The following is a 19266-nucleotide window of genomic DNA, read 5'->3' on the forward strand; positions in this document are numbered from 1 at the left end:
GTATTCACGACTCCCCTTATTTTCAGTTTTTATGTTTTGGGGTGGAAAAGCATGTCCAAAAACCATTTATTATTCGTTGTATTTTATTTGACTCGTATAAACTTGGTTGCTATATTTTGCATATTGTGAGTATTCACGACTCCCCTTATTTTCAGTTTTTATGTTTTGGGGTGGAAAAGCATGTCCAAAAACCATTTAGTATTCGTTGTATTTTATTTGACTCGTATAAACTTGGTTGCTATATTTTGCATATTGTGAGTATTCACGCACTCCCCTATTTTCAGTTTTTATGTTTTGGGGTGGAAAAGCATGTCCCGAAAAACTATTATTTGAATGTTGTATTTAAATTGATTTGTATCAAACATGATTGCTATTTTATTGCTATATCTCTCTATGTATGTCTATGCAACACGGAACATGAGAACTTATCGTATTAAGGCCCTTCCCTTATCTCTAACCATTAACTCTTTGAGCCAATGGTCATTATGGATAGCGCTATTAGGAATTGACAACTCCTCACTCGCCCTATTGCTGGAGTGCATGATACCATATTAATCTATGAAACGATAAGCATAGATCTTGATAGGGCTTCAGTCATAGGTTTGGTTGAGAACTCATTGTTTGCTCATACACATACAAACTCGTTACTTATTATAGCAATAAACTTGTTTATTAATTATAGCAATGAACTTTGTTTCTCATTACAACAACGAACTTTTATTACTGAAAACTTATATACATGTTTTAGCAATGAAATTGTTTGCTCCTTGTAGCAACAAAATTGATTGCTCATTTTAGAAATGAAACTTGTTTACTCGTTTGAGTAACGAACTTTATCTTCCATGAGAATATAAATGTTGCATCTTATTCGGGCAACATACTTTATCTCTCATGATGACAAAGAACTTTTTTTTTACAAACTTATTTACTCCTTTTAACAATATATTTTTATTATTGGAAACTTTTATCAATACTTTGATTTCGATTCATGAAACCAATATTATTTTTAAACTTGTGAGTACTCACAAACTATTTTTATAGTTGACGCTCGTTTTACATGCTTTTTCAGGAATCATCGAGTAAGTGGCACTTAGGGACACATCATTGTTAGGAGCATTCGCATGTGTTGTATTTCAATTTACATTGTTATTTCTTTTAAAATTTGTTCAAACCCATTGTAAATTTGTAAAGATTTTTAATACTATGGTTGGTGTTGTCTTCTAACTTTTGCTATGAAACCCTTTATACTGCCATGCCTCGTGTTTCTGCTTTAGCGGGGTGTGACAGCGGGGCCCGTATCTCCTATTTGCATGTTATGTGTATGGTATGTGGTAGTTTAGGGAGACTCACTAAGCTTCGTGCTTATAGTTTTTAGTTTTTGTTTCAGGTACTTCGGTTTTCAAAAGAGGAGCTCGGGATGATTGCAGTGCACACACCATTTGTTTAGCCTGGGATGTTTATACTCTGATATATTTTGACAATTGTTATGATATTTTGAGATACACTATTTATGCCTTTTATATGATGATGATATTTATGGTTTTATTAATGATTTAAAAATTAAATTTTTGGCTTGTATCTTTGGGATGTTACATAAACCCGTAGCGATGCTTGTACGATATCATAATATTCTACAAAATTTTGTTCGGAAGGATAAAATTGTTTTTGTTACATCTTCAAAAGGAAATTGTTTTAAAACATTTACAAATAAAACCATAACTCAAGCATTAGTGTAACCTATAGCATCTGTCCACTGTACACTCCCAATCCACCACAAAGCAGCACACTCATGTGCAGTAGGCTGCAACAACTCGTTAAGGGGACGCTGCATAAAAACAATATATAAAGGTTAATCTTAAGTTATTTATATCATAGCAACTTATAAATTATAAGATGGACTAAACAACATACATTAGTAACATCGAGAATATGGTGACAATCAGGTGCCTACAAACGCCTCATCCTAGGGTATGCAACTGCCCGATGGATAACACCCGGTATAGGGGAACCAACTATACTACTGTTGGGAAATGTCTCCATGATCCAAATCTACAAACTTAAGATGTCAAACAACTTACCAACTTAACAAAGTTACAATACTTGTTGTTTAAAAACTCTTATTAAACATAGTGTACATACCTTAAATGCATAGACAAAATCCCTGCAGACTATATGTGTGTCTACTGTCGACTCTTGGCGCATTATGGTTCAAATGGTCCTCAATCTTATCAAACACACTATGCATCTGTTTGTAAGTGAAATTTCATATCAATCTGCCCCATGGGTACCTATGTCAAAAAATTACACTTAATAAGTATATGTATCATTACTCTCACCACGTCTTCATTACTTAATTCATAAATTACGTTATTGAACCATAAGGTCGGCCACACTCACCGAACATGAAAGTGACACAAATGGAAACACACGTTCTCAGAATTCAGCAAAACCAGAAATGGGATGGAAATAATCCCCGAACCGCAAGCCGATGACTAAGCATAATGCTTTCCTGTCAAAGTAAACCCGATAGTCGCCAACTATAAATAGAATTTCTTGTAGGTCAACTGGATCAAAAGTAGTAAATTCTGCACATAAAATAGTGACATAGTAAAGGGTGACATTCGATACCCATCGACATGTTCACGTAATCACGAAAACGTGATTGCCTAAACATGACCCCACAAACTAGTCGGTTTTGTAAACACGCATTTCGCGCCCAAGTTCACACATGCCGATTGTAGTAACAACCGCTTTCGTATGTTCTATCGTGCTACAATCAGAAGAATAATTAATTGTATGTATTTTCTGGACAAAAAATCCGGAACGGAATTCCGGACGAAAAATCCGGAACGCTAGTCCGCACCATAAATTCCGGACAAAAATTCCAGAACCGGTTCCTTATTTCGGATCGTTCTAAGTATTCCGGATATGATTTTCGGATTCTGGACACGTTCCGGACTAGCGAAAATTAGGATTTTTGGTAACAATTTATGATGTAGTATAAATGTATAAATACATGTAATCTTATAATCACCTTAACACGAATAAAATTCATAGAAAATCCTATAATACCTATATAATTGCATAAACTAAACATGTTTTAGTGTATAATCTCAAACAAATGCATATAATTAGAAACAAATTCCAAACTTACATATAAAAACTACATTTCTTCACTACTACCAGAATACATTTTCAGTTTTAATGGTGTCCGGAATGCGATGTAGGATAATCTGAAAGAAGAGAATGATGAAATCTAGTCCGAAACAGGTTAAAAAGTATTTATAGGAAAACCAGATTACCGGGTCAGAATTATTAATCCGTTTACCGAATATTAAATTGGGTCTTAAATGCTCCATTTCGGACCAAGTTGTCATTTTACAAGAAAATAAATAAATAAATAAGTAAATAAAAAGTTATATTTTTAAAAAACAAAAAAAGATTAGATTACTCGATTTCCTTTTTTAAAACCTCTAAAAATAAATTATTTTTTTAAAACCTTATTAGTTTGTAAAAAACTTAGAATTTTGTTAAGAATTTAAAAAGGTTATAAAAGAAATATAATACTTTAAAATCACGAAAAATGACAGTTCAGTATCATCAATATTCGTGCTAATACTAAAAACCGCTACTAATAATGTTAACTCGGTTTGATGCGAGTTATCGTTTTTTAACCATTTCAATATTCAGATTCTCATATCATTAAATACTCTTTAATCCAAACTTATTTACTACTATCATTTTGGTTACGATTATTTTTCTCATGTAATCCCCTCGGTTGAACTTGAAACAAAAAACCAAGCTCTAGAATAAACATGGCTTCCGTGCGCAAGCTCTTCCTCTGCCACGTTTCACTGAAACAAACGCCACGTGTAGACTCATTCCTGACGTAAGCACTACAAATCACCCACCACATGCCCTACGTCGTCCTTCCACGTGGAACGTCATCACCGGTCACATGCCACCGTGTACAACTAACTTTACAAAATTCCCGCTATATAAACACTTCCATTCACTTCACCCTTACAACTGTTTATTTCATAAAACATTAAACAAAAACATGCAGAAAACTGAATTAGCCGATCATCACCAACTTCGCGACGGAGTAATGACTGTCTGGCGTCCATTGTCCGCCGAGGAAGAGCATTCCATCATTCTCTCTGCACTCAAGATGGTAATCTCCGGCCACATTACCACCAATCACCACCCTTCATCATCATCGTCGTTAGCTAGCACAAACGAGACTGATCACAACAGCCACCATGAAATTCCAGTGATGTCACTCTGTTTACATCCGATGGAAGTATGTCAGGTTTGTAGAATCAACGGTTGTCTTGGGTGTAATTACTTCAGACAAAATGCACCTTGCGACGGCGGAGCACAGAGGAATAATGGTGGTGGTGGAAGAGTAGAGACGAAGAGGAAGAGGAAGAGACAGTATAGAGGAGTAAGACAGAGGCAATGGGGGACATGGGCGGCGGAAATTCGGGATCCATTTAAGAAAGTGAGAGTGTGGCTTGGCACGTTTGGATCGGCGGAGCAAGCCGCCAGAGCTTACGACAGAGCCGCCGTACACTTCCGTGGAGATAAAGCAAAGACTAATTTTCCGGCGAGTGATTACAAGGAACAACAGCAACCTGTGAAAGTTAAACAAGATCATGAAAAGTGCAATACAAGCTCAATGTCACCCAAGAAAACTGATCAATGATCCTTTAGAGTTAAGAGTCATAATGTTTTGATCTTGTAGGAAAATGTGTTTGAAAAATAATCGAAGAAAAAGTTGGCTTTAAATTACAGTTTTGAATGTACGAGTTTCTGAAATTAAGAATGAAAACTATGCAATTCGATTGAAATCTGAAAACAGAGTATGGAAGAAAAGGAAGTTACTGTTTTTATTCGCAGACGTCAACCAATCCCTGCTGCTACTTTACTTCGAGTGGAAGCGAAATTGTGCCACGTGTCGCAAAAATAAAATTTTAAGTTTTTGATTTTATATATTTAATAACAAAATATTTAAAATATTGTATAATAAAACAAAATTTATAACTGAAACCACGAAGAAAATGGATGCATGATAAAAAAGAGTACTTCAAATTAGAATAAAAATATTTAGGTGAATTAATGTGTAGAAGATGAAGGAAATACATTATAATTTTGGTTTTCTACTTAGCATTGAGAAGACAGAAGAAAATGAAATGAATGCAAAATGAATAAATGGTTTAGAAAGATCTAGAAAAGGTTGAAGATAAATGAAGGAAAGGTTTGGAAGGATCCAGAAAGAGACGAAGGTAAATGAAAGAAAGGTTTGGAAGGATCTAGAAGAGGGTGGCATGCAAGTTAAATATACTTTGGCATTTAGCCATTCTTGTGTCTGTTTAATTTACGAAAGGGTAATATATAAACTTAAATTTAAATGATAATATTAAATATTATCAAAACTTTAGATGTATATATTATGTTTGGATATTTTGAGAGTGAAAACTTATTATTTTATATTTATTTATAAATAAGTTTTAAAAACAAATTTATTTACGAAAAAATATGAATTATTAGTAAAAATGATGATTTTGTCAATTTTTTACCGCTTATCAGCTTAGTTGTTGATGTGGACGCTAATCATTAGATAAGTTGAGTAAATCTACGTTAAAATCATATTATTTTACCTTAATTTATAAATAAGTTACAAACTAAAATTTATTTATAAAAAATCATAAATTATCGGCAAAAGTGATGATTTGACTATTTTCTTCTTGTAACATATATTTTATCGGGACCTGAACGTCTAAACATTAAATGAACTGATGAGATTGATATGATGAGTTATATAATGTTATGTTTACCGTAAAAGTTGATATCGTGTTGCATTATATATTTTTTGGAATATAAAATGCATCCAACAAAGACTACAATAATTACATAAACTAACAATAGTTTCATCATTTTTAAAGTTTATAAACTATTTTCAAATTGTCTATCTATTTTTATGTAATTTAGCGTATTCATCTCATCAGTTTATCCCCGCATTTTTCCCCCGATAACACACATTTAATGGTTTCATTGATGACCTGAACGTTTAGTCATTAAATGAGTTGATGAGATGAATATCAAGTTTTATAGTAAACATAACATTATATAACTCATCATATCCATCTCATCAGCTCATTTAATTAGTAGGTGTCCAAGTCAACAATAAAACTGGTAAAATGTTTGTTACAAGGATAAAATGGCCAAATCGTCACTTTTACTAATAATTCATCTTTGTTCGTAAACAAATTTTAGTTTTAGACTTATTCGTAAATTATAATAAAATAATGAACTTTAATGGAGATTTCCCCAGCTCATTTAATTACTATGCGTCTATGTCAGCAATGCAACTAGTAAACCGGAAAAAATGGTCAAATCGTCTTTTTTACCGGTAATTCATGGTTTTTCGTAAACAAATTTTAGTTTGGGACTTATTCGTAAATTAAAGTAAAATAACAGGACTTTAATAGAGATTTCCCTATTAAAAATGATCAATTACTATACCAAAAAGAAACTATTTTTTTCGATCACAAGTCACTATGTCGTCTCGACAGGCTATATAAATGAGATGTCGTCGATATAAAGTTATTGATATAGCTTTCTCGGTATTAAGGTTGTAAACGAAAAACGAATGGAGGTTTGTTCGTTTATATATATATATATATATATATATATATATATATATATATATATATATATATATATATATATATATATATATATATATATATATATATATATATATATATATATATGACCGAATGTAAACAAATATAAACGAACGAGAGCATTGTTTGAGTTCGTTCATTTAACTAAACAAATGGTATATATTGTTCATGTTCATTCATTTATTAATTAAACAAACATCAATGAACTTCCTAATGAATGGTTCAATAAACGTTCGATTCGTTTACAACCCTAGTCGATATAGGTCTTAAATGTTGTTGACATAACTTTTGTGGATATAGATCCATTTTTATCGAGGACGCGTCATCGGGATTTTACCCTTGGTTCTAAATATTTCGTTTTTTAAGATTAAGTATTGCTTTTGGCAACGACATGTCGTAGGTACAAGTGAAATATATCTCGATGACATGTCGTCGGTACACGCTTCATGTATCCCAACACGTCGTCAGTACATGCTTCATATATCATAATGACATGGCACCGATAAAGATCTATTGTGGTCTGGATAGCCATTGCACAAATATTATTTACGTTTACGTATACCGACGACACGTCGCCGGGATAACACTTATAAATCCTGTTTTTCTTGGTTTTCGTATCAATTTCTAGTTTCTAGTAAATTTCAACATTACATTATAAAATACTTGAATAATATAAAAAATTGCAATTTCACACAAAACAAACTAATTCAAGTCTAAAACAAGCACATTCAAGTCTAAAATAAACCTTAACGATCAACGTTTACTAAAAAAAACCAAACTAATACCCATCTCTTTCACTTCCACTTTCACTTTTCACCTTCACTTTCACTTTCATTATTTGCTTCGATAGCCAACTTCAGTTGCTCAAGAGAATGATCAAATTGGAATTATGGCTAGGATGCGGGTGGTAGTTAGAGTTATGGCAAGCATCTCCTTATCAAAATGTTGATGAATTTGTTGCAAATAATGAGTGAATTGTTGAGTCAACGGTTGACTTAGTGACATTAATTGTCTATGAAACATCCCCAAAAATATAGTCCCAAAAATTTCGTTAGTAAAAACCATAAATATCATTCATCATATAAAAATCATAAACCATGTTTCTCAAAAATAACATAATATCTGTCAATGTATCAAAATCATATGTCAAACATTAGAGTAAATCCTCCCAGGCTAAAAACTGTGGTGTGTGCCATGCAGTCATCCCGAGCTCTTCCCCTTACTAGCGGAAGTACCTGAAACCAAAACTGAAAACAGTAAGCACGAAGCTTAGTGAGTCTCCCCAACTACCACATACCACACGCATATCACATAAACATATCTTGGGCCCCGCCCCTGCTACATCGGGTCATCGCTCGGCATCGGTGTTCCCGACATCGAGCCCCGCCCAGCATCGAGCACATCTCGGAATACATGTGAGCATAATCAAATAATACACATAAACCTAAACATATAACATTAACATATAAACATTCCTCGAGCCCCGCCCGACATCGAACCGTAATCTGGAAGCATACTAACATTCCTCGGGAACCGCCCCGACATCGGATCGAAATCTGGAAACATACAATTACAAACACATACAAGAATCACAAAGACATCAAGCATACAAGCATTTCTCGGGACCGACCCGACATCGGATCGAAATCCGGAAAAACATATAAACTTACATCGGGCCCCGCCTGACATCGGACCGTAGTCCGGAACTACTACTATCTAAACGGGTCGGCCTTGGTGCCTTAGACCCGTTCCTACTGGCGGAGAACTCACCTCTCAAACTGGCTGCTGAAATCTCGTGTGAGGAATCTCTAATGGTTGCTCCAACGAGTCCCCGACTATCATTATCACAATAATCACTTAGTCAAAACTGATAATCCTTCTAAGGGTAGAATGACCATTTCTTATGTCAAGATCCCTTCACGGGTCAACCTTGGTCAAGTCAATGTCTCAGTTAAAGTCAACGCTCAGTACAAGTCAAAGTCAACAATTTGAGTTGACTCAACTCGTTGAGTCAATCCCTTGACTCACCGAGTTCCTTTGCTACTCTTAGTCATGAAAACACAAACTAACTCGTCGATTCCCTTCACAGACTCATCGAGTTCCACCTTGTACAGAATCGGGACAAACCAACTCAACTCGTCGAGTCCCTCCATGGACTCGCCGAGTTCCTCTGTCTGGTTGAGCCATCTCAAGGGATTAAGCTCTTACCCTTCATATCCAAACTCCCTACTTCATCTACATACTGGGAATACACTTTTTAAGGGTAAAGTTTCCAACTTTACCCGCTACTAGTCCTTCTTAATGGGTTTAGCTCAAACCCTATCTCTCTAGAACATAGATCTTTGTCTAAAAGCCATAATACTCCAAACTAAAGCATACTAACATAGATCTAGGACCTTGATATCGGTTTGACACGTAAAGTTCCTAGCTTTCCTTCCATGCATGGCCTTTTGGGGCTTAGAAGGCTAAAATGGCACCTTAGAGCTTGCATGGGGGTTCCAATGGCATGAAGTTTGCACCTTTATGACTTAACAACCCTTAATGCTCCCAGATCTGAAAGGATCCTTGCTTGGGATGTCCAAATCCCAAGGGTCAAGTTTCTTGAACCAAAACCCTCAAAAAGTGGAAATAAGGAGATCTAATGAACAAATGATCAAGTTATAGACTTGATTACCAGAAAGTGAAGGGAATGAGATGTTGCTTCTGGATCTACAATCTTCTCTTGGAGTCCTCTAGCTTCTTCTTCTTCTTCTACAAGCTTCAAATCACACAAGATCACTCAAAAATGGCTCACACACTTACACAATGCTCTAGGGTTTCGTGGATTAGGGTTGGGGGCTTGGAGGCTGGAAATGAGGCCATAAGGTGGGGATTAAGATGCTTAATAGGGTGCAAAACCCCGAAATTAGGGTTTCACTCTGGCAGACCTACTCGCCGAGTCGAGGGCTCTCGACTCGTCGAGTAGATGGCTTAATCCCGTGTCCAGATCTCTTCTCTACTCGGCGATTCTGGGGCTCCCAACTTGTCGAGTAGCTCTACTAAAATGAATATATTATAAATAAATGCGTACCAGATGAAGGGTTTTGAGCACTCTAACAACCTTATGGTGCACATGCAACCCTATATGCTTTGGATCTATGTTTTCTGTAATTATACATGCAATTTGTTTTTCCAAAGCACACATCCTAACTAGCATACAATTTGACAATTGAACAATATAACTAGTTAGATAACTTACCTCTTAATAGGACTTGTAATTCTTGGCCTTCAAAAGCTTTAACACCCAAGTGTGATGCCTCTAATGTGTCACAAACACCAAGTGCAAAAGGAGGTTTGAGAGAATAAGTTGCTTAGCACAAAAATCGGTTTACACTCTCCAAGAATGTATGTGGCAACCGATTTTAGCTTTAAGGAGTTCCTTTTATAGTGTAACAAGTGCTAGGGTTACATCCATGCAAACCCTAATGTGCCATGACTCTTCATATTACTTAGGCTCCATGGGTTAAACCTCCATGGACTATCCATGTTGGTTTAGCCCATCCTAAATAAGCATGGATCATTGGCCCACACTATAAGAATCATTGATTTAGCAAATCAGTCCCCCTATATTTAATTAGTCTCTTTTGATCACTAAATTAATTCCAAATTAATTCTTGATCAATACTAAATAAATAATATGATTTCATATTAATACATTATACTTGTAATATATTAACAAATCACAAATAACTTTATTCTCAAAAGTCCATCCTATCAAATTGCATTGGTGAAGGCAACCCAAAAGGACCATGCTACTCTTGGGTCAAGTACATACCGATTATAGTTATGGGCTTAGACATCTAATCCAACAGTCTCCCACTTGGATAAGTCTAATAACTATAACTGCAAGTATGACTTAAAACCGATTAGCAATCGTAGCTCTTAAAAGCCGCTGTCGAACTATGACCCAATTAGTGACGCATCCTTTAGATAAGGTATCATATAATCATCTATTCTTCAATATATCAGTCAGACAAATACATGGAACAATGTCATACTTATTGTCTAGCAGTTTATTTCTCGATTTCCGATTTGTTTGACAGAGAACTTAATTGAACACATCAATTTTAGTCCCGACCGGGCCCGACACATAAGTCAGAACAAAATCATCGAGGGGCCCAAGATATCGCTTTTAATCCTCCAAGAATTAAAAGGAACAGATAAACATCGACATTATATGCTTGTACTAACTATTCATTAAATCATACACAACAATGTGTTTTATAACTTCAAGTTACTGGTGCGTTTTCACACTATCAATGTACAACTAACTCATAGTCAACAACTCATATATCTTGGTTTGAAGACTTATATGATATTATCGTCTCACAATCACTCGTGATAAATTCCATGAAGTGATGCAAGTGAGCATGGGTTTAATCCAATACTCAGACCTTATGAGCACTCATGAATGTTGTAGCAATCTCTTGATATGTCTGAAATACTTCAGACAATCTACAAGCCAAATTCATGATAGTCTTGCCTCAATACCTACTTCTAAAGTTTTATCGACTGTGGACAGTTTGAATAATATAATTATTCTGGAAGTCAAAACATGCAAAATGAAACAATAGTAAACAATTGACACAAGATAGCAACTTTACTCATAAATAAAACACCTTTTATTTAATCATCAAATGTCAATTACATTTTATCTATTACAGGTTTCAAAATAGCTATCTAATCATTAAAACTAATATCATCCTTCAGCCCAATGCTCCTCGCATGCTGCAAATGCTTAGCCCTACTCAGTCTCTTCGTGAGGGGATCTGTTGGGTTCTCATCTGATGATACCCTCTTTACCACCAGGAGTCCTTCTTCCACCCGATGTCTTATGAAGTGATATTTCCTGTCGATGTTCCTAGATCTGCCATGATCCCTTGGTTCCTTGGTTAAGGCAACCGCACCCTCATTGACACAGAAAATCTCCATAGGCTCCTTTATGGCTGGTACAACTCCAAGGTCTCCGATGAAGTTCTTCAATCATATCGCCTCCTTCGACGCTTCGCTTGCTGCTTTGTACTATGATTCGCATGTTGAATTAGCTACAGTCTCCTATTTGGAACTTTTCCAAGTTATTGCTCCTCCATTCAGGGTAAATACCCAGCCTGACTGAGAGCGGACATTATCTCTGTCGGTCTGAAAGCTGGTGTCACTATACCCCATCACTCTTAAGTCATCACTCCCACCAAGGGTAAGGACCCAGTCCTTAGTCCTGCGTAGGTACTTAAGAATATTCTTTACCACAGTCCAGTGAGATTTGCCATGATTCCCTTGATATCTGCTGACCATGCTCAAAGCAAAGGCCACATCAGGGCGAGTACAAGTCATAGCATACATGATCGAGCCAACTGCGGAAGCATATGGTACTCGACTCATCTCAGCTATTTCAGCCTCTGTACTCGGACTCTAAGTCTTACTCATTTTGGTATTGCCTTGGATGGGTAAGTCACCTTTCTTGAAATTCTCCATGCTGAACCGTTTTAACACCTTGTCCAAGTAGGTACTTTGACTAAGTCCAATTAGTCTTTTACTCCTGTTTGTCAATATCCTTATCCCTATGATGTAAGCAGCTTCTCCAAGGTCCTTCATAGCAAAACACTTCCTAAGTCAGGACTTAACCTCCTGCAAGGTTGGAATGTCATTTCCTATGGGTAGTATGTCGTCCACATACAACACCAAAAAGCTAACTGTACTCCCACTAGCCTTGACATACACACAGGACTCATCCTCGCTTCTCGAAAATCCAAACTCTTTGACTTTCTCATCGAAACAAAGATTCCATATGCGAGATGCTTGTTTCAATCCATAAATGGATTTCTCAAGCTTACACACTCTATTAGGGTACTTTGTATTGACAAAACCCTCTGGCTGACTCATGTAAACATCTTCAGCCAACTTCCCATTAAGGAAAGCGGTTTTGACACCCATTTGCCATATTTCATAGTCATGAAATGCAGCTATGGCTAACATAACCCTAATGGATTTAATCTTCACTACTGGTGAGAAGGTCTCATCATAGTCAGCTCCATGAGTTTGAGTAAAGCCCTTCGCAACCAGTCGCGCCTTATATGTGTGTACTTTCCCATCCATGTCGGTCTTCTTCTTGAAGATCCATTTGCAACCGACTGTCTTACGACCCGGTACATTGTCAACCAAGTTCCAAACTTGATTGTCATACATGGACTGAATCTCGCTGTCCATAGCCTCTTTCCACTTTGCAGACTAGGGGCCTGCCATGGCTTCCTTGTAATTGTTAGGTTCGTCTACATTTTACCAGTGTGCTATCACTGATAAATGTATCATCCTCAGATGTTATATGGAAACCATATAACACAGGTGGAACACTAACTCTACTGGAGCTTCTCAGCGATACAGACTCGTCAACTGGTTCAACAGGAGTTTCCTCCTCAGGTTGATCGCTAGTGTTTGAGGTTCCTTCACCGCTTGACTCTTGAAGCTCTTCAAGGTCAATTTGCCTCCCACTGTCCCCTTGTCCTATGAGTTCTCTCTCGTGAAAGACTCCTCTTCTTGCAACGAAGACAACATTGTCACTCAGTCTATAGAAGAGATATCCAAAGGATTTCTATGGGTAGCCGATGAAAATACACCGCTCACTACGAGGGTCGAGCTTGTCGTGAGTCTCGCGTCTCACGAAAGCCTCGCAACCCCAAACCTTAATGTGTGCTAACGAGGGAACCTTCCCTGTCCACATCTCGTGAGGTGTTTTGGCAACCTTCTTAGTTGCGACTAGATTAAGGATATGGGCGGCAGTCTATAAGGCATACCCCCAGAATGAGATAGGTAACGAAGCTCGACTCATCATGGAACTAACCATGTCCAACAAGGTTCGATTGCGCCTCTCAGCCACACCATTAAGCTGTGGTGTCCTAGGTGCCGTCAACTGTGAAACAATCCCACATTCCTTAAGATAGTCTTGGAACTCGATACTAAGATACTCACCACCCCGATCGGATCGGAGCATCTTTATCTTCCTGCCCAGCTGATTCTCCACTTCTTGTTTAAACTCTTTGAATTTTTCAAAGGTTTCTGATTTATGTTTGATTAAGTAGATATAGCCATATCTGCTGTAATCATCAATAAAAGTCACATAGAAGCGGTTAGCATCCCTTGTGGTGATTCTAAAAGGTCCACACACATCGGTGTGTATGAGATCCAACAAACCTTCACGCTTTCACAAGTACCAGTAAAGGGTGACTTGGTCATCTTTCCAAGCAAACAATATTCTCAAGTGTCATCCGACCTTAAGTCGAATGACTCCAAGACTCTAGCCTTTTGGAGTTGGCCTATGCACTTCTTTTTGACATGTCCAAGACAATAATGCCACAAGCATGCCTTATCCAAACTATTGGAAGAATCAATGTGCAACACATCATTTCCTAAGTTGTCTACAACCATCACAGTTTCATATACACCATTACAAGGCAATGCTTTAAAATAAAAAACACCATTATAAAAAGCATTAATAGCACCAATTTCATTATCAAATGAAAAACTAAAACCTTGTTTGTACAAACCATGAAAGGAAATAATATTTATCGCCATATCAGACGAGTAGCAACAATTATTCAAATCTAATTCCAACCCATTACTAAGCAATAAAGAATAAACTTCAATCTTGGGACAGGCAGCATTTTCCTATTCCATATGATCAAGTTCATCTTCCCGTGCTCCATATCCTTACTTCTTTTTAGTCCCTACAAATCAGAACAAATGTGAATTCCACAACCTATATCAAGGACCCAAGAACAAGAATGTGATGAGTTATTAGATAGAATAGTATAAATACATGCATGAGTGGGTTTAACCTTCCCATCCTTGACATCCTGCAAGTATTTGGGACAGCTTCACTTCCAGTGCCTTTTATCATGACAATAGAAACACTCTGCTTCTTTCGGGTTGGTAGAGGGATTAGCAGAACCAACTTTGGTCCCACTGGACGAGGATCCATCAAGAGACTTTCCCTTGCGGCTCTTAGAGGGAGCCTTCCTCTTCTTCCCTTTCCCATGTCCAATTTCCAAGACAAGGGCAATAGCAGTAGGAGTAGAAACAACAGATTTACCTTTGAGACTACTTTCAGCAGTCCTCAAAAGGCCTTGAAGCTTGCTAAGAGTGACCACCTCCTTGTTCATATGATAGGTCACACGGAACTGATCATAACATGGAGGTAAAGAGTGTAGAATGATATCTATGGCCAACTCTTCATCGAAGTTCACATTCAACTTCAGCAAGCGGTCCACAAACCTTTGCATTTTCTGCAAGTGGGCCGTGATGGGTTCTCCATCCTTCATCTTTTTTGTTATCATGGAGGCGATGATTTCATACCTCTCTTGACGAACACTTTGATGGCATCTTTCCATCAGGTCTTGGTGCATCTCAAAAGGGTAGAAGTCCTCATAGGACTTTTGGAGTTCAGCTGTCATAGTGGCCAGCATGATACAAGACACCTTAGTGGCATCCTTCTCATGAGTCCTAAACTCAGCAATCTCCTCAGGAGTAGCAGACGGCTCATCAATTTCCTTAAGCTCCTTGTCGAGTACATATTCCTTGTCCTCGTAACGAGTAACCATCCTAATGTTCCTGATCCAATCATTGAAGTTGGAACCATCAAAGATAACTCTCCCACACAAGTTCATTAGGGAGAAAGAGCCAGTAGGATTTGAGCCAGAAGCATTGTTGGAAGACATCTGAAAAAGAAAGACAAAGTTTAGATTAGATAAGAGTCCTTAATATAACACCCAAATGAAATAATAAGGCTAGGACCCAACAAAATATTTTACAATTTGGAAGAGGGATGCCGTAATCTAAATGCAAAATATTTGAAGGTAGGTAAATGACGATTTACCAATTTCCACCATGAAAAACGAAATTGATTATTAAGTTTTAATTGGATTGAAATTCCTAGATTATTTTGAGATTCATTGAACTTTTCAATGGCATGTTTAAATCTCGATTATGCCCTTCAAGTTTGTGACTGGGATGCCGAGGATCACAAATAAGGTGTGAATAACCATGCAAATATGCTTGGTACTCTTAATGTAATATATCACCTAATCAATGTGCCGGTTAACCACACACGCTCCATTGATCTATGATAAAAATCAAGCCACCCTTACTAGTCCATGTTAGTGTTGTAACATCCGGACTCCTAGGCATATTATTTATATATTTATTTTTGGGGTTTATTGAGTAACTCGGCGAGTTGGTGCTAAAACTCGTCGAGTAGAGTCGTGTTTGGCCACGTGGGATTAGTAACCTACTCGAAGAGTCAGAGAGTCGACTCGCCGAGTAGACGCTGAGTGATAAAACCCTAAATCCCCGGGTTTGGGGCCTATTTAAGGACACTTATAGCCTCATTTGCGGCTCACCAGCTGCCCAACTTCACTGAGAGAAAACCCTAATCGGCCATTGAGCTAAGAGGTGCTAGGCTCTCAAGACTCCAAGCAATCAACCACAAGGAAAGGTATGTTATTCTACTAAAGTTTTATAATACAAGTACCCCATAACAGGCTAGTTAGGTTAAGATCCTTGGAATTCAAATTTGTATGAATATTAGAGAAAACATAGATCCATGGTTTCTAGGGTTGCATGTACACCATAGGAGTGTTAGAATGCTCAAAACCCATCAGTGGTATCAGAGCCTAGGCTTGCTTTCTAAATATTTGATTCAAACTGCTTAAAAAAATCAATTTTTCTGAAAACTGTTCAGTGAACTCACCGAGTCCATCGGGGGACTCGACGTGTCCAAGTGAATATGCATCCTACTCGTCGAGTAGGTTCTTGCACTCGGCGAGGAGGAGCCCCTGTGTGCAGAATTTCAAGTTTTGCTGCTGGAAATGGACTAGAATCATTACCCTAAACTGTTTTGGACTTCTAAAACCTGTTTTTGATGTGGTAATGATTATGCTAATCCATTTACAATGGTTATTATCGAAATTTCAAGTTTTATATGTGTTTATATGATTCTTGAAAAATTGTTGATATGAATGTTCATACTTATGAGTTTTAGTAGATCATAGGAATTATTTGCAAATTGTTTGTTAGTGTAATTCTTGATCTTAATGCCTATTGATGGAGTCCATAATTTTCCTCAAGTTATGGATTACCAAAAGGCACTTCTTTAAAGGGTCATTAAAGAACCATAGGTTACATAAAATGAAGAGTCTTCATTTTAATAGACCATTAAGCTCATAAGTTATGAAGTTGAAGAGTCTTGAATAGTTTCAAAACTTGCCATCAAGTCTTGGAATTTGTAAAGTCTCACACACACTTTAATTACAAACCCTAGAGTTTTAAAAGTTAAAATTCAACCCTTATACTTTATAGTATTATAAGTTAATAATATATATATATATATATATATATATATATATATATATATATATATATATATATATATATATATATATATATATATATATATATATATAAGATCAAGTCAGTCTTACCGTTAGTAGGCCTCATTCACGAAGCCGGTCTATAAGGGGGGTATAAGGTTGTTGCCTATAAAATGGCAGCTTAATGGGTGTCCACTCTCATCCACCGCTTCCTTGACTGGTGGAGGTTCGTTAGCCGAACGGGTAGGACAAGGACTATAATTCTCATTAAAAGTATAATGATAAATATAAAGTAACTAAACTTTTATAAATTCCCAATCTTAGTTACTTTAGGAAAATATGAAATTGGTGCTAACCCATGAAATTACACTTTGTACCTTACCAAGTCGTTGGTGGAGCGTGTGTGGGTAACCGACACACTAACATGGACTAGTAAGAGTGGCAAAGGGTGACTTACTATTTATCATAGATCGGTGGAGTGCATGTGGGTAACCGACACATCGTTTAGGTGATAAAGATTAAGGGTACCAAGTTAATTTGCATGGTTATTCACACCTTGTTTGTGATCCTCGACATCCCAGTCACAAACTTGAGAGGGCACAATCGAGATTTAAACATGCCATTGAAAAGTTCAATGAATCTCAAAAGAATATAGGAGTTTCAATCCAATTAAAACCTAATAATTCATTTCGTTTTTCATGGTGGAAATTGGTGAATTGTCATTCACCTACCTTCAAATATTTCATAGCTTGGATTACAGCATCCCTCTTCCAAGTTATGAAGTATTGTGTTGGGTCCTAGCCTTAATATTACATTTGGGTGTCTTATTAAGGATTCTATATCTAATCTAAACTTGTCTTTCTTTTTTTCAGATGTCTTCCAACAATGCTGCTTCTGGCTCAAACCCTACCGGCTCCTTCTCTCTCATGAATCTTTGTGGGAGAGTCATATTTGATGGTTCAAACTTTAATGATTGGATCAGGAACATCAGGATGGTCACTCGTTACGAGGACAAGGAATATGTCCTTGACAAGGAGCTGAAGGAAATTTATGAGTCTACTGCTACTCCAGAGGAGATCGCTGACTTTAGGACACATGAAACAGATGCTACCAAGGTGGCATGTATCATGTTGGCCACAATGAAAGCTGAACTCCATAAGTCCTATGAGGACTTTTACCCTTTTGAGATGCACATGGATCTGATGGACCGCTACCATCAAAGTGCTTGTCAAGAGAGGTATGAAATCATCTCTTCCATGATAACAACCCGAATGAAGGATGGTGAACCCATCACATGCCACATACAGAAAATGCGAAGGTATGTGGACCGTTTGCTGAAATTTAATGTGAACTTCCCTGAGGTGTTGGCTATTGATATCATACTGCACTCCTTACCTTCTTGTTATGATCAATTGTGAATGACATATCACATGAACAAGGAGGAGGTCACACTTAGAAAACTTCAAGGGCTCTTGAAGACCGCTGAAACTGGTCTTAAGGGCAAAACGATTGTTACTACTCCAACTCCTACCGCCGCCCCTGTTCTGGCAATCGGGCAAAGTAGAGAGAAGAAGAGGAAAACCCCTTCCAAGGGTACCAAGGGAAAGTCTCTTCATGGCTCCTCTTTAAGTGGAACCAAAGGTGGTTCTGTCACTCCTTGTTCCAACCCAACGGAAGCTGAATGCTTCTATTGTCATGATAAGGTGCACTAGAAACGAAACTGCCCCAAGTACCTGCAAGATGTTAAGGATGGGAAGGTCAAACCTGCCCATGCAGGTATTTACACTATATTGTCTAATAAATCACCACATAATACTTCTTGGGTTCTTGATACAGGTTGCGGTATTCATATATGTTCTGATTTGCAGGGCCTAAGAAGAAGTGAAGATGTAGAGCATGAAAAGATAAACTTAATCATGGGGAATAGGAAAGTTACACCTGTCACCAAGATTGGAGTTTATTCTTTGTTGCTAAGTAGTGGGTTAGTGTTAGATTTGAATAAGTGTTGTTACTCGTCTGAAATGGCGAGAAATATTATTTCTTTTCACGGTTTGTACAAACAAGGGTTTACTTTTTCATTTGATAATGAATGTGGTGGTATTAATGCTTTTTATAATAATGTTCTTTATTTTAAAGCATTACCTTGTGATGGTGTATATGAAACTGTGTCGGTTGTA

General features: G+C 37.1%; 1 protein-coding gene across 1 annotated transcript; it reads left to right on the plus strand.

Annotated features, from left to right (window-relative positions):
* Positions 1-4060: 4060 nt before the first annotated feature.
* On the plus strand, positions 4061-4708 carry LOC145106857 (ethylene-responsive transcription factor ERF109-like). Its single transcript, XM_079043784.1, has one exon. It carries the CDS (start codon positions 4061-4063, stop codon positions 4706-4708), a length of 648 nt encoding a protein of 215 aa, XP_078899910.1.
* The last annotated feature ends 14558 nt before the right edge of the window (positions 4709-19266 follow it).

This window comes from Lactuca virosa, chromosome 4 (genome assembly GCF_052849685.1).
Source record: "Lactuca virosa cultivar CGN04683 chromosome 4, Lactuca_virosa_CGN04683_v6, whole genome shotgun sequence".
Lineage (NCBI taxonomy): Eukaryota > Viridiplantae > Streptophyta > Magnoliopsida > Asterales > Asteraceae > Lactuca > Lactuca virosa.